Here is a 21,770-nt window from a genome sequence, read left to right as displayed (position 1 = left end):
CCGAGTTCGGTTAGTTGATTTTGTGGCTCGCATACCGCCCATTTCATCCCTTCTGGATACTTCCTCCTTCACATTTGTTCCTCATCATTTCTTAATTTATTCATCTTTTCTTGGTTTGAGTTATCATTGCCTTTCCTTGCTTTCGCAGCTGCATACGCCCTAGTTTAATACTCGGCCGTTTGGAGGCAAGGTGCTATTTGTTCGCCAAGCAAGACGTGTAACATACATCCTCCGCCTACGTACCAATGAAGCCTTCGCCCAAGCGTTTGGTCTTTGATCAACGATCAGCAGCTGGAATGATTTCTAGACAGTCAGCCCAGTGGGACTTCACCACCGAAGGAACGAATATAATCCAGCAGGGCCCTTAAACTGAAAAAAGAATTAATATTGTTTGCGATAGATCCGTGCGTGAGGGCCCCCTTGTACGTTTGCCCAGGAGGCAATTCGGTGTGAAAGCAATCCTTATTCGGATGAGGAAAGGGGCTCGTTCTTGGCACTTGTCCCCTTGTACGGAAGATCCAGATTTTGGAAGAATGGATGAAGACGTATATCTCCGCTGCAGGTGCGGGGCTTCGGCGTTTCCTACCCCGACGTTGGGCCTTATTATCACTCATCCTTCCAGATCTTGGAACGTTGCGGAACATCCTTAATGGGAAACAAAAGCGAGTTGAATTCTTCTGGAAGAAGAAAAAAGGATCAAATCGTTCTGTGCACGAATGATCATACTTGGAAGCATGAAGCCCAAAATTGGTGAGGGAGCCAATGCGTGAGGATTTTGATCGAGTTGTCTATTGAGGAAGGGAAAGAAGAGTTGATGTTTAGAATCTAAATCCCTGTCGTTGTGGTCCTGAGATGCATATGCTTCGTGTGAGGATGGAATCCCGGATGTTGGAAAATGCGGGCAGAAGGGGGAAGAAACAAGTACGAGCGGTGGCGGGCGGCCGGACTCGATTCCCTTTGGGGAAGGGGGCTTACGGTATAGAAGACATTGTGGAATTCTATGATTGGAGGGAAAATAACGGATGTCTGAGGACCGACAAGACCAGAAGAACAAGGACAGAAAGGAAATCCGGGCGCGGGCAAGCTGATCCCGGGTCACGAGTTTGGCCCCCAAATTCTAGGTACGAGTTCCTGCACTGGGACAAGCACGCTTGGCCCCACGCGCAAATATCGAGTAACTACATAAAGAGCGGAGGTTGCAATTTGACATCTGTTCTTTCCCTGAATTGGAACCCTGTTATACTGTGCATACACAAAGACGTAAACGGGGAGCAATCGGGCGGTGGTTCGAGAGAAAATGAACAAGGGCACAGCAGAGCCGCGGCAAAGGACGAATTGAGAATGCATTGCACGGGAGCCTGGCAACCGAGGCCGCGAACAAGAAAGCGAACAACGACTACTTTGACGTTAAAGCTTCACTCGCTACATACAGTAAAGGCGCTGCTTGCCAATACAACCGATGCCAGCCCGTGGCGATTAACGGCTGTCCCAATTGGCCGAGTGGCTTGGTTTTCTGACGTCTATCAGTGCAGGAACCGGATCCTGTCAAGTCGGGTCAAACACCTGTGTGTTAGCGAGAACACAGCCTCGGCGCCGGGACTTCCGAGATTGATTGGCGTCGGCAGATACGAAGGTATTGTGCAAAAACTAGTGAGGGCACAGCCAACACAAACGGAAACACGTAAACTGAGGGGAGAAATCATGGGGACGTAATCGGGGACGGGAAGGTAGCCCTTGACGGATGATGAGCAGGAGGAAAGTGCGGGTACACACAGAGTAGAAATTGGCCACCAAAGTACCGAGGCGCCTTGGCATGTACCAGAAACCACATGGCAAAGAAAATTTGCGGGATCCTAGGTGTCCGAAAGGAAAGGCATGACCAATTTCGCCAATGGCAAGACCTACAAATAGGGCACAGCACAGGGGAGAAAATGGGTCTAAATGCAGCGGTTCAAGCGGAACGTTAGGCCGGCATCATTGACATGTACGGAAGGTCATTATGCGGTAAGGTCGCCTGTGGCGGGCGCGAGAGGCTATGTTCATTGGCCGAGCTCGCGAGATGTTTGTAACATGCTGACACACGCGGCTGATCGGCATGCAGTGCCCCTCACACGAGTGTGGTAACTGTGACGTGACGTTGCGTGTTCCTTGTGACCCCGTCCTCGTACTACCACAACAATCATATCTGTTCGAATGATGCGCCCTCGTGTCTAGCGGAGGGGCATAGTACTATAGTACAGTATGATATATTGTGTAGATCTGATTCTATCAGGTTACACGTGTGCAACACGGGTTTGTTCCCTGGGGGGGGGGCGGAGGCTCCAACCATTGGCAGCATGGATCCTTCTTTATCGCCCAGAAAGTTCGCAGCATCGTGGTGCGTTGGTTTCTATTCCCCATTTCTCCCCATTTCAATACCTTGTCCCTCCCCCCCCCCCATGATGAGAATCACACGCGATACAACGGAAAGAGTTTCCTCTAATGTCGTAGTAGGCATCTGCTATGCAGGTACACTGCACAGGAACCGCTTAGCAGGATGTCCTAGAAGAACGGAAATCTGAAGTCAATTTGACACAAACCCTTTCGCTTGCTTGATTTCTATGATGATTTGCCCATTTCTGACAAAAAATCATATATTACCAGTATGGTCGCAGAGGTTGTCCAGTCGAGCTAACCGCTGAGAATTTCCCAGCGACCCTGGGTGACTATCGCTTCTTCGCGTCCGCTCTAGCTTTCCCAGCACTGATTGCAACACCTTCTCGTCTCCATTCACCTTCCTCCCATTCATCATACTCATCACGGTGGTCGACCCATCGCTCTTGGATATCTTGAATATTAGGCACATCCGGGATCACCGAAGCCGCCGAGCTGAATAATGCTCTCCGGTTATCCACTTTCGTTCGTGGTGCACCCGCTGGTGATATGGCAACTGACGCGTCATCCACCGTAGCAACAAACGCATAACCCAATGCACGGTCTATGGTTCTCATGAGATGTATCATTGACTGCTTATCCTGGTATTGATGCGAAAAAGTCAATGCGTGAGCCTTTGTGCAATATGCGGTCTAACGATCTCACGCACCTCGACTGCAAGGGTCTCGAACGCAACATAGTTATAGTCCTCGATTAGCTCACATATCCGCATGTTGAGCTGTGCGAATTTTGGCGATGATTCTGAAAGAGCATGTTGAAGGTAAGATAAATCCTGCACTTCGGTGTAGAAGTCCAGGTTGAATGCTTGTGGCTGGTGTGTCAATCAAAAGTCACAAGCGATAAGACTGCTCACATAGTTCGCCGTACTGCTTGATCAAATCGAGCTTAGACAGGACGTTGATGTGGGGGAGGCCCAGATGCAGCATTGCGCGCAATGACAGCAACAGTACAGACACATATTTCGACGCGTCTGTCACGTAATGTGCATCACAGAGGTGCACCACCGCAAGCTTTAGAGTGTAAGAACATGGTATCAGCAAAGCGTGCGATGCATTGAGCAAAAAGGATCAGTCGTGCCTACTCTAAATCCAAATTTTCCCAGTCTCTCGGTGATGTTCTTCAAGCTGTTATGATTCGTACTGAGTTCTACTTGGCCAGGGCAATCAAATATGACCCAATCATCTTCCCCTATTCCTTCAGCTTTGAGCCGTTCTTCAAGCCAATCAAAATTGGCTTCCAAGTATTCCATACAGAAGAGCATCGCGCCATTCGGCCCGAGCTCGTATTCTCTCATCACTTGCGGGACAGTTATGAGCTCGTTTATATCTATCGCACATGGATACTGTACATGATCGTTCGCTGGATCGAGATTGATGACGACGCATTTGCGTTCGAGTGCTGAGAGAAGCTACTGAGCTCATCAACATGGGGAACATGCCCTGCGAGGGTGAATGGCTGACCTGGTACTTTCCATATGCATAAGTGGACTTCCCACTGCCCGGCGATCCTATGACGACCTCTCCAAAAGGCATGATGGGACTGTTTGCAGCGTGAACGCCACGTGATTGGATATTTGAATTTAAATCCAAGGAAACATAGAGTTGGGGTTCAGTTTTTTGTTTTCATTCATTCTTTCCCTCTTCACGGTTCGCCGATCTTGTGTTTTTGGACGGTCCAACGATGACTTTTCTTAATTAAGTCATGTCTTAGCTGTATTGTAGCGGAGTTGGCCGAATTTATTGTTTCCGCGTCGTCGCCGAATTCCATCTTTATTTAGTGTTGGAAAGACCTCGATGATTTCTCGGGATGGGAAAGAAGAGCCCTAACTGCTGGGTACATATTCAGTCCCTGCATGTTTCAAGCGAAAGGGACGATGATCTTGTTACCTCGCGGCCTCGTGATGGACGTGGCAGTGCGGCCATCCGTTCGGGGTCATCATGGTCCTCGGGTTTTGTAGTCAGGCGGATGGGAGGGTTGGTAACTGTGAGCAGTGGTGCCTTGATTCCCGTCATCATTGCTAGTGACCCTCCCCGATGAAGCCTCGCACAAACCCATCTCCATGTTCTCGTCTCACTTGGGGAGGACTGTTTCCTGACTTTCCTCCTGGCATTGGAAACTCCATCGTAGATAACATGCTTTTTGGGGGGTGAGGCTTACCGTTTTGGAAGGGGCAATTTGAGCAACGTTGTATAGCCCCACGCTTGGGCCGGAAGCTCGCATTGCTTTGCGGGATCCTCCTCTCTCTGTCGTTGATTTGGCCAAATTGAAAACCTAGCGTCGTACTCGTGCCACTCTTGCATATTCGCAGAACCACGTGCTACCTTGGGTTCAAATCGCAAGAGCTGAGGGAAAGAACAGCTGGACTTGTGAGGAACGAGAAACCCAAAAAGATCGGATCACAATCTGAACGGGCGTGTACCGTCACACGAACCAAGACACTGGAACCTCTATTTTACCGGTTCTCTTTTGGGGCCCTGATCATCGACGAGGAAGAGGTTCGAAGCGGGCCATCTGGAGGAAGCAAATCCATTGAAACCTGCGAATGCAGGTTGGATGATTCGCAGGCAATAGGTCGCAAGATGCCCTGCGACACCTCCCAACACTTCCAAGATTGTTTCTAGTATTCACTCCGGGCTGTGCTCGCTTAAGGCTCGCTTAGGTGGAAAACTCGACTGTACACTGGACACTTTACAGAGCCCAATAATCAGACCACTCACAGGCTAGGTGGTTGTATGCACTGCAATATGAACTAGGGTGGGACAATCCACGGCTTGTGATGCCCTTTCAAACACTTTGATCTACAACCCTTCAGGCTGTTCCCGTGGCGTAATCGCAGAGGTACCACAGGGAGCAATTTTACACCCCAATCACCGCATGTCTCCATCTTGGTCTATGTCACGTCAATTAATTCCCAGATTACACCTGTGTCTCCAAAACTCCCCCATTCTGCTATGACTTAGTCATGTCGTAGGGAACAAGTGTGCTCCCCGCCGGTCCCTATGTACGTGTTGATGTGTCCATCAATCACGATGAGGTACATAGCATTGTTTCTAGAAGCATAGAAGACAGAATCACGTTGGACAGGATCCGCACGGAAGGCGAGAGCTTGCTCCCTGCTTGAACTGTATGTCGGAAGGCTGCTTCACAGACAATTCTCCCCTGGAAGCAGTAGTATTCGGAAGGTCCAGCGATAACAGGAGATCAGAGGTGCCTCGAAGAAGTAATTGATTTCTAAGCAATAGTTTGGTGAAGCAGCAGCCTGTGCACAGCCTAGTTCCCAGTTCAGCTTAAGTTGGAAGTAATTCGGTACCCAGTCTGACGAATGATGAGCAATAGCTCATAATTGATAAGGATTTTGGGTCCGGTATTCTCTACACTTCCGCTAACAATATTCACTTTGGGCGATATTGTTGTAGCTCAGTCAGCATCTGCCTTAAATTCCGGAGCACCTAGCCCTCTCCGTTAGTACCATTTCCCATGGATTCTCGCCTCCGTCCGCTCTCGTCCTCCACATAGCAACGAATGGTGGGACTGCCGAATCCTGATGGCGTGTGGGGCGGCCAAGAAAGCCGAGACCGAATTAACTGGTCTGCTAAAGGTGGTACTCTGGACGAAATGCAGACCAATCTCAACTCACTCGGCATGCGCAATCGGCTTACTATATGAATTAGTTACATGTAAATTCTCCTATCGCGCCCCACGACAATACCTTGCTGATCATGCAATTCAGTTTGCGCCCCGTGGTGGCGCAAACACATTTGCTTAAGTAAATCATCCCACCAACTTCTCATACGTTGCTTGTCTTGGCTTCTCGTAAAGCTCAACGTGGGTCGCGTAATGAACAGGGTTTCCGTTTTCCAATCAGACCAGAGTGAATGATTACAGCATGGAAAAGCGGACCCTACTCCGCTATCGTTAGTCATATTCATCCTTCCATAGTCCAAGCAAGCTTTAGTTGGAAATTTTGCTGCTCAATTGTAATAACGCACGGATTCTTCTGACCTGCCCACGCGTGGTTCGTATCGGATAGTCCTGTGTCCTCTCTGTCCGCGATTTCCAATCGATTTCACCAAGCCATTGTCTTCTCTGGACAGCATCACGTCGTGCTCTGGGATATCGTCGTAGAATCTCTGACTCTCCCACCTGAGCGGTTTGGGATAATTTCGGGAGAAAATCAGGCGCTCGCGCTCCCTGTCGACCGCATTCCCAACAATGACACGTTCTTCATTTCGCCTCTGCTATGCGGTAATGGCGAGGGCGAGCTCAAGTGCCAGCGAAATTCGTCGTCCGCACTCAGAGCGGTAACTTAGGTGAAGGGAATTTACCGGATAACCGGCCAAAAAGCGGGTATGCCAGAACCACATCGGCAACCGGGAGCCCTACACACGGTGTACTACCCTCGCCCGTTGGGCAACACATTTCCTCACTGTGGCGGAATTCGGATGAACACCCAAGCAAGAGCACATAAACTCTAGTATCGGGGTGCATACAGCGCCCCAGACAAACCTCAAATAGCTACAGTATCGCAGAAGTCACTTGACAAGTTCAACTAAAAAAAAGAATAGAAGTGCCTACTAGAACAGATCGGCTTTGCCCCCATCGGGGATATATCCAGATCAGTCTCCCTGATAGTGACGTTGTCCTCTGTTGGCGGGAACTAGAACCAGCCAACTTGGCCAATGGTCCGCCTCCCGGAAAGGACGACGACGAAGAAGCGCAGGGCCCCGTCAAACATTATCGTCCTACCCAAAAGTAGGCCACCTGATCCAAGGGGCATACCATCTAGTCTGGCGGGTTCAGTGCCAGGAGGAAGCAGCTAGGTCATGTCCTGTTCTTCGTTGAGGGCTGCTTCAACCGGGATGGAAGCTACTTAGGGTGGAATCAAAGTGCTCAATGCGGCCCCAAGTAATCTCCCAGACAGGAACGATTGTGGTCTCTAGCTCTGAGCTGAGTTGCACAATTTCAATACGTTACGTAGATAGTAAAGTAGGGGACGAAGCCGTCTTGTCACTTCACGGAGCAAGATCTGCTCTGATACTGTCTCACGCTGGTCAACAGGAGACACGATCGTCGACGTGCGACCCCCTCTGGAAATTCTGGGTGAGAACCGTTCACTTGCCAAGACGCCGACGCAGATTGTTCAATTAAGGCCTTCCTTCGTCATGTTCCAAATGACGTGTGCAAATTATATGCATACATGCTCACAGTAATCTGCATCGGTAGCGGGAAGGATTGCCGCTGTGACGCGTGAGATCGGTTACTAGTCAACATTCATGTGCGTGTTCAGGCAAAAATGAAATGTGAGACGTTCCGTCAGAGTTCACTGGTATATCGTGTAAAGGAAGGTCAGTGTCCACGTGCACGCGGGCGGAAATGTCTGCGATTTAGGCCATGGCCACGCATGTGAACGAAATACTCTTGAACTCTAACAATGGGAGGGCGATTCGGAGGATGTAATGCCTTGTCCATGAACGACGACCGACTTTTGCGGGCAATAGGACCGGCCACAACCCCTTCATTTCCCAAACTGGCCTGGCCTCGTTCGTTCTTGATGTCCCAACTCAGTACTCGCGTAAGAGCAGTATTCACAACAAGCTTCTAACATGAAAATGTGTTATCACCACTCATGGACTGACGTGGTTGTGCGGCTGCAGTGGCGCAATGTGAAAGTTGAGGGCGCTGGCTTCTTTGGTTGGGAGGGTATCCATCCATCTTGTGACGAATGACTTTAGGGCTAGCCCATCATCGCTCAGAAGGCTGGGACTTGTTCTTCATCCTCGGTCACTCCATGCCTCATAACGTTGATCCGATATGGAGACGAACGATTGGCCATGGGAAGTGGTAGCATCAAGTAAGCCCAATGAGAACAGGGGCATGAGAATGGTCCCAAACAATGATTGACTTCTTGGCATAGTTTGGGGGAACAGGGATCAACACCTAGTTCCTATTTCTGGTATCGTGGGGAGTAATCTGGGCTCCGGGAGAATTCTGCCACGATTGCTATTGCGAGAGCATGACAAAGTCTTTACATAATCTCCATTCGAACTTTCCCTCGCTGAGTATTCCGATCCCTTTCGACATAAATATTGACCCGAATATTGTCAAACACAGCTATGGTCCGTTTGCCAGTGGGGGTGGGAATCGTCACTCGATACGAATCTGCATCATACTCCACCTCGCCTCTGAAGATGATTAACCCTTCCAGACCCAACCTGAATTGTTAAGGCTTAGTATGCGGAATGAAGGACAGAAATCCACAAATTAGTCCTACCCATGGACGAAGACGGATACCCCATTACGGAACGCCCGGATGACAAATGCATCCTCCAACACTCCGACAGAGGAATTTGGGTCCTTCGGCAGCCGTTTGATCCGGGCTTGGAGTGCGAGACCTACGTAAAACTCGACGCTTGCTCTTCCGGCCATCTGCGCCAGACGGTGCCGTCGATTAACAACATCCATCGCATTCTCGACGTATGATTTGGAATGAAGAGAACCATGTAGAGAAGTGAACCCAATCGCTGCTGCTAGTTGTCGATGTACCAACACATCTGTGGAAAATTATCAAACGAGGATATGGGTTGGGGCACAGGCTGCTCACCTGCGTAACGACGGATGGGACTAGTGAAATGTGTGTAAATGGGAGTAGCAAGTCCGTAATGACCAAACTGATTGGGGGACGCGCTTCCAGAACAAAAGTACTGCGCCGCTAGCATACAACGAGTGGCCATTATCCTAACCAGAGTGTTGAAAGCCGGCTGTTTCGGGTCCTAGACAAAATGTGTTGTCTAAACCTGCCAAAACTCGGCAACAGTAAGTACCCACGACGCATTTATCTAATGAAGCAGCCAGAGCCCGAGAACTCGAGACGTCTATGTCTATGCCCTTGAGCTTTGACAGTAAATCCTTGAGCTTCTCAAAACCTGTTGCCGGAGGTGGTAGGTGACGCCTTGGAATAGTCGTTAATTTACCGGAATCCTGTGCCACAACCTACCGTACCTCAATACGGCCGTTAAAGGGAATGTCTCTTGTATCTTCTTTGCTACGCTGATATTCGCCAGTAACATGAATTCTTCGACAAGACTGTTCGTCTCGTATAAAGCTTTTCGTTCCACGTCAATGGGATCCGACGATTCTGAGCTATCCAGGTGAATCCTCACTTCCGGAGACGCCAGATTTAAAGCCCCAGCTCTCATACGAGCGGCCCTCAATTGAACGGCTAGTGAGTGTAGAAGTCGAATGGATTTGGTGATCTCATCCTGAAGGTTCCTAGAAAATAGAATGAGCCACTGTGCAAGGATCCAACACACGTCCAGATGCTTACGGATCGTCTTTGCGCATTTGGGCCTGCTCATACGTAAACGCTGATTTGGATGCTATTACTGATTTTGTGAATCGCACACTGACGATCTCAGCGTTAGGAGTCAGTTCCTGAGTAAACAATTAGTTTCAAAGAAATGTCCGAGTCAGGACACTGCGCACCCAAATCACAGAAAACGCCAACCGCTCTACATTGGGTCTCAGAGAGCACAAATTGGTGCCAAGAAGAGCAGGCAACATGTCGATTCTCTTATCGACAAGATATACAGTCGTTCCACGTGCCGCCGCTTCACTGTCCATCGGGGTGTCGGGTGCCACAAAATGGGAAACATCAGCGATGTCTTTGAGGTCACAACAGAATGTTCACTACGGTGATGTTGAGTTAGAAACTGCAGTATCACTCACGAACACCAGCTTGAATGTTTCCGTTTGGAAGAATGTGCGCATGCAGAGCATCATCAATGTCTTGGCAACCTGGATGCGACGATCGACTGGGTGTGAAAAAAGGGAGCTCTAGATCGTTGACATACCTGGTGGATCAATACTGCATATATGTAATGGCCTTAGATCCTCCCGCCCTTTCCAGATGGGATCATTAGGGACTTTGTTGGGGACGGTCCACCGCTCTCCTTCTTTGGGCAAACAATCTAAAATAGCTCGACCAAATGGGCGATAAGGAACATCAAACTCCAGCAGTAAACTTTCTTGTTCGGCTTCTTTGCTCTCTACTTGGCCGAGAGCGCGAACAAAGTGGCCTTCTGGGTAACGACTATTTGAATCCCAACGGTCTATAGTGACAAGGATTTTCTGATCGAGGAGGAGCGGTGCTTGTCGCGTGCGTATCCGGATACGAGGAAGTTTCCGGTCCACCGGTGTGGCAAAGACGCTCTGCTGTGCGGTGGACGTACGTAGAATCGTGGTCAATGACGTCTTGTCTATATGGCAAACATATCTAACAAGTTTGGTTAACAACCAGCGCCGGAAAAGGCGGTCACACTTACGGGCGCCAATTGCGTTTAATTATACCAACGACTCTTCCAGTAGGCTGGGAACCGTCTCCGTGTTTCTTCTTTAGGCGCTCTTCAGCTTCTCTTCGCAACAGCTCCCTCTCCTTAATGATAGCTTCGTTTTCACCCTCCTCACTTTCGACATCAGAATCATCAGCATCATCATTCTTCAGAGCAGCTGGTAATTGAAGATCAACAAGGGATGCACATTATCGGCAAGGACGTGACTGACCATCTTGATCAATAACTTCGTCTCCTGGAGCCCTCCATTCTGATTTGGGGAAAACTTCAATCACAACGACATCACCATCGACAGCACGATTCATATGCTCTCGTCCGACCAACAAAACAGGTCGATCGAATACGGTAGAATTTACACTGCCCTGAAGGGATATGTTGGGATGTGAGGATAGTCGTAATGTCTGCACAACATACCTCCAGGTAATTGAAAGTGTTAGCATTAAAATATCCCTGGTAAAGGTGTCCACTCTTAATTCCAGCTAAACACTCCGCCGCTGGAAGGTGCTGAAGGGGGTGATTCAACCTGCTGTTTTTGCGTAACCACCCTTCGAGGAGCTCACCTGGGTGTACAGTTCCGGTCTTGAGCCGGTGACTAGCAGCTCCGGACTCTCGGTGGGAGATGCGACTACATCTATCAGTTGGGCAGCTTCCTTCATTCCTTCCACGTATTTCGAGACTGAAAAAATCCGGTTTTGATCAGACACATTCCCTTGAAGAGAAATGATCGAGAAACCGCACGAGAACTTGTTGGAATATTTTCCTTGGCTGCACGGGTACGATTCTCCACGTCATCCGTTAGCAGGACAACAACTGGCGGGGGGGGTTTCGTGATGAATAGTGCATTTTTAGAGTGTCGTTATACCATAATGCGCTTTTACGAATGGCTGAGGGACGAACATGGGAGAGACAATCGCGAGGCATGCAGATTTTACGCACCCCTGTCATTTCGGTCATTGGGGCTTTCATCCGGGTCTCTCCCAACCGCAGTCTTGCTGTGGAAGCAGAAGATTAGGCTCCAGAGTGTACCAGAAGGGATGTTGATATGAACACATCAAACTCATTGTAAAATACCCAGATACCCTTGGCATCGGCGGTCGTAAGGACTTTCAAACGATTGTATAAGGGCAACGAGCGATGCCGGACTTCTTCCAGGACTGTCTGAAGAAGGATGATAGGCACGGTGAAGAGAGGGGACTCCATCAAATCCATCTTCGCGATACCAACCCAATAAGCTCGATTTCCGGATAATTTATCTAAATTGACAAACAGACCTGACGCAAGAAGACATTGGTGTCTGGCATTATATAGTGACCATTAGGATATTTCTGGTGCGTAAGGTCGCCGCGTGGTGGCAAAGGGGGGTTATGGGAAGTACATATCCCTTCAATGCCACAGGTCACGTCGTCCCTTAAATAACGTTCACGAAGGACTGCGAACAGCTCTGTAAGGGCCCATGAAGCCCGATCCTTGGAGACCGACCTTTGACAATCTTCCCCTTAGCAGTCTTTCTGAAGTATTTTCTTTGCGTCTGGACCCCTTGCTCGGCAGAACGCTTTAGTATCGTGACTTGTGGCATCACAATTGACGGGGACGTTTGAGGGGAACGTGCCACGGGAACTGCCGCCCACCAAATACTCGATCTGGCTTACCAGATCTGTTGAAGTAAAGTCGATCATGGCAGCTGCTGGCGCAAAGTGAATACCTTTTTCATTATCATTTCAATTTCCTTGTGACATCAACTGACATGGATTTCCTAGGAAGCGTGTTTTTGTGAGTGATTCGAGATACTCACACTCACGCACACCATCGCAGCCATGAATCCGTATTTTCATTCATGGATTTTTACAGATGAATGTCCTTATCAATGGGAAATCTTCTGGGCGTATTCTTTTTAGGCTTTATGACGATATTGTTCCTAGAACTACCCAGAACTTCCGGGAGCTCGCTACAGGACAGCATGGCTTCGGGTACGCTGGCTCACCGTTCCATCGCATTATCCCGCAATGTACGTGTAATGAGTACCATCCAAGTTGCATAGACGTTCTAATCCAGAACCTTGGTAACGGGGATCTCCAGTCATGATTCAAGGCGGCGATTTTACTCGGTTCGTCGAGCAATTTATCTCCCGGATTTTCAACCTCATTGGTGTCCAGATTCGATGGTACAGGTGGAAAGTCCATTTTTGGGGAGAAGTTCGCGGGTATGTGATTTCCTCCCTGTTGAATGACGTTTGATATATTCTTGTGCAGATGAGAACTTCAAGGTGAAGCACACTAAACCCGGTCTCTTATCCATGGCGAATGCAGGAACAAAGTAGGCTTATGTCCGATTTCTTTCGTTTGGTGTGAAGGTACTAATATAAACAACAGCACGAATGGGTCACAGGTGCGAACCTCATTCGTATTTTGCTGTTGCCCCTCATCTAGTGAGATTAGTTCTTTATTACCACTGTTCCAGCCCCGTGGCTCGATGGAAAGTGTGTGATTCATGTTCTCGGTGCTGTTCCCGAAGCTTACATCAGGTTTAGACACGTCGTCTTTGGGGAGGTTGTTGAAGGAATGGAATTAGTAGATAAGATTGAGAACTTGGGGTCACTTGATGGCCAACCAAAAGCCAAAGTGGTCGTGGAATCAAGCGGGGAAGAGTGACTTATTCACATGCTTAGTTCTTCCGCTCTGTGCAGTGGGTGAGTCTGATCAACGTTTGATCTCATTCACCCCTCCCCTTCGCTGACCCGTCCTGGGGAATTCGACCTCTGCATTTATCGCTTCTTTCAGTGTGGCCTAGTGTTGGGTGCGAAAAAATAGCTGTGCCCCTGTCGCAACACCCTTCTCCACTAAGTGTGTCTCTAATGACATTTCATCTCGTTTTACGTCGGATCTGTCTTGGATTATGACTGTTTTGCATATGACCGCCATTGCCGCAACAGCCGTTCCCCTGAAAGAACACCGAGATTACTTTATTCCTTCGGTCTATGGCCGAGCCTCGGAGCCTGGACCTTCATGCATGATTCTCCTTGCGAATGCATCGCTGTTGCGCTCATTCCGGAATCTTCCTTGGTTGCATAATTATACCCAGTTCAACCAGGTAGTGCTAAACTATTTAGCAGTGTATATTCCTGGTCAGTCACCAGTCGTGATGGCTACTGGGAATGTACGTGTTAAATACGCAGCAAGTCTGGGAAACGTTCAACGTGGATACATATGTAGACCTCAGCCATCATTATCCGAGCCGCTGAGCCCTGGCCGAGCGAATGCGGATCTCTGGGACTATGAACAATATTGACATACGACTCGTATGTATCAAGTATCTTCCACCTTTTGTCAGCGGCATGAACACCCTCCAAGGAGATGTTTTCCCCCGTTCCGCTGAAAACCACTATCGCCGCTGTTCACTTTTCCCGAACCCCATCCGGGAGGAAGAGTTTGGATCGTTTTGAGAGAACAAACACGTGGAGCTGAAGTGGACGTTCCTTTTGCGGTTCTTGACGGTACCTGCTGACCTGGTAAAGGGCGTTCCTTCGCCCCATCACCTCCATTGTGAAGCCTACTCATGATCAGGAATGATGAGTACAGTATACGCAAGTTTCCACTTCCCATGAACAACAACCCTGAGGTAGGCTCAAGGCCCTCGGCTCGAGCCGAACTCAGCGCTCATATCCATGTTGTTGCAATGACAAAAAAGTAAGCCGCCCGCCTGAGCAAAGAGTGCATGCTCACTGTTTCGTAGTTGGGGACCGCTTACCGAGCGAAGTGAAAATGTAAATAGGGTTGTAATGGCAAGTCTCAAATTAGGTCTTCATCAAGGATGAGTGAGAAACGTTGGGTAAATGGATGACCCGAACCAACGGAGAGTTCTCGGGAACTGCTGCACGGATTAACCCGAAGAAGCGAAACCCAAGAATTTCAACTTGACGATCGCTGTGGCTGTTCCCAGGGGGGGCGCCGTCTCCGTTTCCTTGGCCGTTTCTGTGGATCGGTTCTTCACGCAGCAGCGAACGTTGTTTGCGCAGTCAGAGGATGAAGACACCCCGGAAATACGACCTTCGTCAAGAACATACCTTTATGAAGAGCCTTTGCCGATTGTCTTGCTGCAAATCACAGTGCCCGACGGCGTTTGTCCAGACACACCGACCCCTGCACGTGAAGGCATAACGCACAATGAATCGTCCAAACTATCGCACGTCAGGTCCGCTTGTTTAGGTCACCTCTGACCGGAGTTCTCCTAAACAATCTGCGCACATCGCCATGCTTCCCGTCAGCCGAACTTTGCCCAGAGCTCACGTTGACGCGAAGAGGCGCCATGTAATGTACCTATAAATTTGCGAGAGAATCTGCCGAAGGGAGTGCAAAACATTATCCCCCCTTTGCAATGGAAACTTCCAGGTCTTTTCAATCACAGCCTGTCCAGGAGTTTGAACCTCCGTCTGCGGCGATTCTTGGACGGGTGGGGGCATGCCTCCCATGTCGAAGGAGGAAACAAGTACGTCACAACTTGGGCATTAATCTCCTGGCCAATATTAATGTTGGGGATTCCTTCTGCCGCGCAGCGCTGCAGTTCTGGTGAGTAATACAGTGCCGCGGTCGGTGGCAAATCACCTTTTGCTCTCCACATCAATGTTGATTACATGCCCCATCCCTAGATAAACCTGCATGCGAGCAATGCGTTCGTGGAAATAGGGCTGGGGAATGCATTTACGAGCCAAAGAGATTCACCAAGGAGGAGAGGCTACAACTCCGTGTTGAGGAACTGGAAGCCATGATAAATTCGTACAACATCCAAAGTCGCGATCATTCTAGCTCACCTCAATCTTTGTCATTCGGCATGCAGCCCCAGACCGCGTCCTCCCCAGCCTCCTCGGCGTCGGAAATCCATGTTCTCCTTGGTAAGGCCAGACTCAGTCCAGGGTCATCCTCTCAACTGGCAGCGCTGCCCCCAGGCAAGCAGCACTACACTCCGCGTGCCAGCACCTCATTTGCTGGGGGATCCGAAGAATGCAGTTCGCTTCTGGTGACAAACGAGACCACTTCTCATTTGTACGCTTGCGCAAACTTGTATCGCAACTCACCAATGTGTAACTCAATCTTTCAATGACAGATTTGACACCTTCTTTACATACTCCTACCAGTTTAATTTCCCGTACCCGGAACATGCTTTTCGTCAATCGTTTGCCTCATACTCTGCACCATCTCCTGCACACCCTCACCCGGCCCTCTTGAACGCCATTTTTCTGATTGGGTGCAAATGGTCTGACTCTCAAAACATGAGCGACTTGGAGCCCATTTTCCTCTCGCGTTCCCTGCGTCATTTGGACGAGAGTCTTGCTTTGGTCGATAGGTTACTTGATTTCCTTGTGGCGACCACCCTCATCAGTCGCTACAGTTTCGTCGTGGGAAGAGAAGCCAGAGCAACTTATATGGCATCATGTAGGTATCGGCGTTTTTTGCAACAGGCTTGAATTCACAGGTTTGGTTACACAGCTGCAATGACGTTTTCCAAGAGTTGCGGTCTCCACAGACTGCCCAGAAAGCTCGGCGATACCACACTTTACGATGGTACAACATACCTTCTGCCTCCTCCGCAGACTGAGCAAGAACTGACGCTGAGGATCAGGGTATGGTGGAGTATATATTTGGTACGTTCTTCACGGCCCTGCCTTTAAGCTCGTTAATAGACTTTCGTGTTCAGCTGGACAAAGACGCGTCTCTATTCACTGGGCTTCCCACAAATATAGCTGATGAAGTGCGTTAGGGGCCTTCGTTTATTTTATGTGTCAAGTGACACACCCACAGGAAATATATTCTCCTTGGCCGAATCCGATGAGGTTATTTTATGGAAAAACCCACTCGCAAGGGCTCATTGGTACCAACCGGACCGCAGCACCGAATGCGAATACCGGCATCCCCCTATATCATGTTGGCATCTATGAACAAATGTGAGCATATCATGGAGCGAGATAATTGACCTGTGTTCAATCGATTCGTTGCCAATCCTATCACGCTTTGTGTCAACCTCTTGTTCTGCCTACAGCATGGAGTACATGGACGAAGACGATGTTTCGGCCATGGTTCTATTCTGCGTGAAGGCAAAAGCGATGTCTCTGCTTCATGCCTGTATGCGAGAGTCGAGGAAATTATCACAGAGTGTGTTATAATTTTCCCGTGCCTCTGACCGCCGTCGCTTAATGACCCTCAGCAGATCCCATCAACGCTGATTGGCAATCATTCTGGAATACCTATCATGAGCTCGACACCGCTCTTACCGCATTCCAGAAACATCTTCCCCCACTCAATGTGAAGGGCGAACTTGATGGAGCTACTATTGCCGCACACTGGAGATTCCCGTACCCACAATCTCAGAGTCGCATAGAAGATAGAGCGATCAATATCACACGACACTTGCATACATTCTTGTTTGCACAGTCCTGTGTATATGGGGCAACCATAGCGCTGCACGGGATGCTAGCGAACAGCAACGAAAATGAAAGAGCGCTCGTCTCAGGTACCGCCGGGAAAATGGCAGAACTCGCCAGATTATTCGCATTGGGCGACAGTTTCAGCGAAGCTTCTGGCAGCACTGGTGCAGTCAACGTGGCTGAAAGAACGATATATCTATTTGTGGCAGTGAGTAATAGTGCAGTCTTGCACAGATTATGAATACGTCCTCAACCTGCACTTTCTAGCCTGTGTGGAATTCGGCACTGCTCGTTCTACGGCGTGATCTTGAGCTCGCAGCTTCATCCCCCGACCCTTTGCGGCGTTTCCCAGTGCAGGTCTCGTCACCAGGCGACAAGAGGCGATTGCTGAAAGAGCAAGCCGAAATCTTGACCAGGGCCTTGATGAAACTCAAACGATTCTATGTATCTCTAAGTACGTCAAGCGTCTTCCACCTTAATGCGACTCTAATCGTGAATTTGATAGACGTTCAGTGAAGTACCGGGTTCTTCCAAAGCATTGTCCATTCAGTGTGGTGAGCCCACTAGCCCTGTTTATTTCTGCCTCCAAGGCCGTCGCCCTGCCCCCGATCATACTGTATGCATTTTTTGCCCCCATGACCTCTGATGGTTGTAACATTGATTCTACAGCCAGCTGAGCTCTGGCACTAGTCTGCAACTTAAATAATATGTATTATGTGACAACCAAAGCGATCCCTAAAATAACAAAGCACTCGAACATCTTAGAAGTCGTGACCCTCCACTTTGAAAGTTTTCCCATAGTACAGATAGTTCTTGACCATGGCCAAAATAGGCGGCGGCAGCCCCATGCTCGTTAAGGTGTTGTCAATCTTCGCGAACCCGTGTGTTTGCCCGAGTTTGAACAGCAGGCGGGCCACAGTCGACGGATACTGCAACAATCAGATCGTCAAACAAGGAACGCCTAGCCAGTATGTGGCACTTACCGCACTCTCTGCATACCATCTATAAACACGTCATAACAACTAAGACTTGAATGTTCTTCTCAATAAATTCACGGACTCACCTGTGTTGATGCACACCCAAACGAATAGCAGCATTCAACGATTTCCCCAAATCGCCTTCCTCCACGTACATCTCAAGTAGTTTGGTCCAAGCTTTACTGGAGAACCTGAGGTCTAAACTCCGCTGATACGCCTCCTTCGCCTCCTCCTTATGGTGGAGACGTGACCCGAGGTCACCAAGGATTTCCCATTCGGTTCCAGTTTTCCTGTATATGACATGTTGAGATTTGAAATGGGCAGCCTCGGCACGATATATTGTCCACACTCGAAGATCCTGATACGAATCATCAGCCCATATTCGCCGTCTGTTGATACAGATATCATAGACACACCTCATAAAGGACCATAAACAGGTTATCCAACCAGCGCTCGCAAAGCCGTTTATTACTGAAAGAGAAGTCTGGGTGAGAGACGGCCTGCGTCGTTTGGTTTTCATGTTCCTTGTCGTCGCTAGCAGCAGCTTGAGGTGGACGTTCAACAGAGTTGGATGCGGTGGTTTCGGTAGTGGCAATTGTAGAGGTCTCGGCATTCTCGATTTCGTTTGTTGACTCGAGAGTATCCGTTCGATCGGATTCACTGGAAATTTTGATGCTTGGGATAGCAGGCCCTGGGGACAAAGAATTCCGCTCCCTTATGGCCCTCGTCGAGGCATCATCACGAACCGTACCGTCCTCGTATATGACTCCATTGGTAGGTTGGATGTCTTGTGTGCCATTCCGAGTCTCGCTCTGCAGTTTCTGCATACGATACTCTTCTTCCATGACGAAGACCGCCGACCGGGTCTTAAGGAGCTCATCCCATCCAATCTGGTGAACAAGCTTTGCAAGCAATGCGTACGCTTTTGCGAAGGTACCACGTAGACCAGGTCCGGGAAGACGCAGTAGTGCTGGATCAGCCTAGATTATAAATATAAGCGAGAATAAAAAAAAACTCCATGAAAACCTAGGACGTACATCGCTTTCACCTGGATTAACATCATCTAGTATTCGAGAGTCAATGATGACCTGCTTGATGGGAAGGTGCGTTTTTGCGGGAGTAGGCATACGGTGGAGGTCGCGCTCGTTGTAAGTAAACATGGGACATGAATTCAAAGTTAACAGGGCCTGATAAAGGAACCGGGTCTTAGAATACCATGTCTGGGATCAAGCCTTGCTTCGAACTCACATTTTCATATTTCCCAAGTTCAATATACAGTTCACTTAGTTGGGCCCAAGTGAGGAACTCGCTTGGTGCACAATTCACTGCCTGCTTTGCGATTTTTGTTGCCCAATCAATCTTGCCTTTTGAGCGAAGGAAGTCAGCTTGTGCATGAAGAACCGTATAAGACTGCGGGTTCTCCTTGAGAGCTTGAGCCATTATCTGAACCGCCTTCACCTCGGCATCTGAGAGAACATCAGAAGACCAGCGAGAGCTCCAGGGCAAAAACACGGACTCATTCCGATGTAGCTCTGTGCAAGGAGACTTGCTACGTCCGGGTCTCTGTTGTATAGCTTTTCGAAGAGATTGGCTGCTTGGTCGTAACGGCCGGATTCCCCAAAGTATTTCATCACACCAGAAGTGAGATGGTTCGACACCACACTGGCAACCTGAATTTCTGGATCTGAGCCCAGCTGCCAGCCTTTATGAAACAGTGTTCCTGCTGCCGAAAGAAAACGAAGCTCTCCTTCTGTGGATGTGATAGGCTCCAGTTTGCGGTACCCCTGGAGTGCATAGTTGGGATCATCTGAATGAAGAATGGCTCGCAACAATGCGGAGACGTATGTTTCTAACCATATCGCAGGAGTGGTTTCACGCCTGATGCGCAATTGAAGCCAGAAATCAGCGTGATCGAAGATGACACCTTACCGCTCGCCACGAGTGTCAACTGCATAAGCTTGAACCCCTCCTGGTATCTTGACATCGACTCGCACATCCATTCTAGAGAAAGCATTGAAACAGCTTTAAAATAGCCACTAAGCCATACTAGTAAGGCTTCGGATCATCGGGCGCGTACCAGTAAGTGCCACCACGAACTTTCCACATTGAACTCTTCGAGAACCACACGGATTGCTCCTCCATAGCGTATGTCAGAGAGTTTAAATAGGCCGCAAGGGAGGCCGATGATGATGCATCAACACCAGAAACATAATGATACGAAGAGACCTGAACAAAACACTGAGTTGGCGATAGCATATGAAGCGCTGGAGACGCACGTCTGGTGGGTGCCCTCTGCCCGTGCTCTTCACCACATGACACAAGTCGGGGGGACCCAACTCACGGAACGAGGCTGACATTGAAGTTGAAGAATGTTCCACTCGGAAGCGCGTTCACGTCAACTCACAGAGCAGTTCAGTCCTGGCGTTGAGAGCTTCATCCCTTTCCGTCTAATTCACGAACTCAGCCCAAACCAAAAATACCACTACTCAATGCCCTAATCTCACCTCGAAAAACTCAGGGATATCTTTAAACGTGTCGCTCATTGCATGGAAATTGCGGAGCTGAAAACGACTTTTGACGCGAAATCGAATACGGCTTTCCCCGTCGAATGCCCTAAGTAGGAAAGGGCTCTGAATAACAATATCGCTACGTTCCCTTAGCGCTTAAGCGCCGCCACGCTATACCTCTCTTTAGGCGGGTGACCAGTCCCTATTAGTATAGAACCTCTCTTGCTCCAGCAATGAAATACTCAAGGGTGGATGAATGGAGGATTAATTTCCGAAAATAGTCATTCCCACTCGATCATGTCACATTCTCCTATGCTGGCTAACGGGCGGCCGCGCCCCTGAGACGCCGTGCATTAACTTTGAAGGACTCCCAGTGATACAGACTGATGTGAGGGAAGGGATGAGCTGGACAGGATAGCACTGGCAGCTAACGATGAGCGGCACGTTTCGCCGCCTCACCCTTGCGTGAAACATATACGCTTCTCCTATGCAAGCAGTCGGAGAATCCTTAATCCTTCGTTCTTCTCGATCTATTGGCCCATGAGGGGGGCAACACTGTGGGATTCAACATACCGGCGTCCTTATGCTTATGTGACTCTCGCGAGATATTGTCCTCCTCATATTCCAGTAGCTTCACCTCTACACGCACGACTTTTACTGGATGGAAATCTTAGAGAACAGTGTCTGTAGGACCTTTGGCCCATGATAGTGTTGTTAAATTACGCCGGCCGGCGCGTCAGCCGATTTCGCGAGCTCGAAGCAATTACTCTTCCGACTTGTAGAAAATGCAGAATTTCTTTGACCGTTCTACTTGGACATTACACCCCCATGAGGCTCTTTACTCTGGCTGGTGGGGATCTGAAGATCAGGCTGGCAGGTTGTTACCAATGCTGTATAGGCGGGAATCGATCAATTCATCGGGCAACGAGGCTGACACTATTGACTAGTAGAAAGGGGTTACAGAACGCATCCGAGTCGGTGTCTTTTTTTGGATGCTGCAATGCAACTCAGTGGTTCATTCGCATTCGGTTCGCGTGTTCTCAATCCCTTGTCATTTGGGCTACGTAGGAGATCCCGCTCACGTGTTCAA

At 49.1% G+C, this 21,770-nt stretch overlaps 6 protein-coding genes across 6 annotated transcripts; 2 read left to right on the top strand and 4 right to left on the bottom strand.

The window, feature by feature from the left end:
- Nucleotides 1–2,473: 2,473 nt before the first annotated feature.
- EI90DRAFT_2977229 (uncharacterized protein) lies at nt 2,474–3,985 on the bottom strand. The gene is made up of 5 exons (XM_039055906.1): nt 3,894–3,985; nt 3,515–3,841; nt 3,287–3,443; nt 3,083–3,237; nt 2,474–3,014 (listed from the first exon to the last, which is right to left on the bottom strand). The coding sequence occupies exons 1-5, from the start codon at nt 3,963–3,965 to the stop codon at nt 2,706–2,708; spliced, it is 1,020 nt and encodes a 339-aa protein (XP_038911455.1). The 5' UTR covers nt 3,966–3,985; the 3' UTR covers nt 2,474–2,705.
- Nucleotides 3,986–8,419: 4,434 nt separating this feature from the next.
- EI90DRAFT_3075766 (uncharacterized protein) lies at nt 8,420–11,990 on the bottom strand (the record flags this gene model as incomplete). Its single annotated transcript, XM_039061602.1, has 15 exons — nt 8,420–8,645; nt 8,705–8,984; nt 9,035–9,203; nt 9,259–9,382; nt 9,433–9,702; nt 9,758–9,864; nt 9,916–10,094; nt 10,159–10,227; nt 10,284–10,705; nt 10,755–10,938; nt 10,993–11,143; nt 11,196–11,285; nt 11,342–11,457; nt 11,520–11,591; nt 11,861–11,990. 15 exons carry the CDS (start codon nt 11,988–11,990, stop codon nt 8,459–8,461), a joined length of 2,550 nt encoding a protein of 849 aa, XP_038911454.1. The 3' UTR covers nt 8,420–8,458.
- Nucleotides 11,991–12,001: 11 nt separating this feature from the next.
- On the bottom strand, nt 12,002–12,361 carry EI90DRAFT_3075764 (uncharacterized protein). Its single transcript, XM_039061601.1, has one exon. The coding sequence runs from the start codon at nt 12,355–12,357 to the stop codon at nt 12,190–12,192; it is 168 nt and encodes a 55-aa protein (XP_038911453.1). The 5' UTR covers nt 12,358–12,361; the 3' UTR covers nt 12,002–12,189.
- Nucleotides 12,362–12,629: 268 nt separating this feature from the next.
- EI90DRAFT_2934812 (cyclophilin 1) lies at nt 12,630–13,429 on the top strand (the record flags this gene model as incomplete). The annotated part of the gene is made up of 7 exons (XM_039055121.1): nt 12,630–12,786; nt 12,858–12,885; nt 12,935–12,981; nt 13,031–13,094; nt 13,151–13,166; nt 13,217–13,257; nt 13,309–13,429. The coding sequence occupies 7 exons, from the start codon at nt 12,630–12,632 to the stop codon at nt 13,427–13,429; spliced, it is 474 nt and encodes a 157-aa protein (XP_038911452.1).
- Nucleotides 13,430–15,152: 1,723 nt separating this feature from the next.
- Nucleotides 15,153–17,712, top strand: EI90DRAFT_3130001 (uncharacterized protein; the record flags this gene model as incomplete). Its single annotated transcript, XM_039064264.1, has 10 exons — nt 15,153–15,263; nt 15,331–15,343; nt 15,424–15,817; nt 15,879–16,207; nt 16,262–16,416; nt 16,470–16,523; nt 16,574–16,716; nt 16,812–16,924; nt 16,980–17,404; nt 17,464–17,712. 10 exons carry the CDS (start codon nt 15,153–15,155, stop codon nt 17,710–17,712), a joined length of 1,986 nt encoding a protein of 661 aa, XP_038911451.1.
- Nucleotides 17,713–17,957: 245 nt separating this feature from the next.
- On the bottom strand, nt 17,958–20,716 carry EI90DRAFT_2934862 (chaps family protein; the record flags this gene model as incomplete). The annotated part of the gene is made up of 12 exons (XM_039055125.1): nt 17,958–18,125; nt 18,180–18,198; nt 18,260–18,531; nt 18,590–19,153; nt 19,211–19,360; nt 19,422–19,639; nt 19,690–20,051; nt 20,103–20,195; nt 20,251–20,399; nt 20,450–20,523; nt 20,578–20,620; nt 20,678–20,716. The coding sequence occupies 12 exons, from the start codon at nt 20,714–20,716 to the stop codon at nt 17,958–17,960; spliced, it is 2,151 nt and encodes a 716-aa protein (XP_038911450.1).
- Nucleotides 20,717–21,770: the final 1,054 nt, after the last annotated feature.

The sequence above is a fragment of the Cantharellus anzutake genome, assembly GCF_015039405.1.
Source record: "Cantharellus anzutake strain C23 chromosome Unknown EI90scaffold_62, whole genome shotgun sequence".
NCBI classification, from domain to species: Eukaryota; Fungi; Basidiomycota; class Agaricomycetes; order Cantharellales; family Hydnaceae; genus Cantharellus; species Cantharellus anzutake.
Note: the sequence above shows the minus strand (reverse complement) of the source record. Positions and strands in the feature narration are given on the sequence as shown.

Excerpts from the sequence above, each read along its gene's own strand:
- EI90DRAFT_2977229 (XM_039055906.1), bottom strand. The coding sequence starts at position 3,965 with ATGCCTTTTGGAGAGGTCGTCATAGGATCGCCGGGCAGTGGGAAGTCC. Across the intron at positions 3,444-3,514 it reads TGGGAAAATTTGGATTTAGA|CTTGCGGTGGTGCACCTCTG; the intron begins GTAGGCACGACT and ends TACACTCTAAAG. Across the intron at positions 3,015-3,082 it reads TCGAGACCCTTGCAGTCGAG|GATAAGCAGTCAATGATACA; the intron begins GTGCGTGAGATC and ends CATCAATACCAG.
- EI90DRAFT_3075764 (XM_039061601.1), bottom strand. The coding sequence starts at position 12,357 with ATGCCACAAGTCACGATACTAAAGCGTTCTGCCGAGCAAGGGGTCCAG.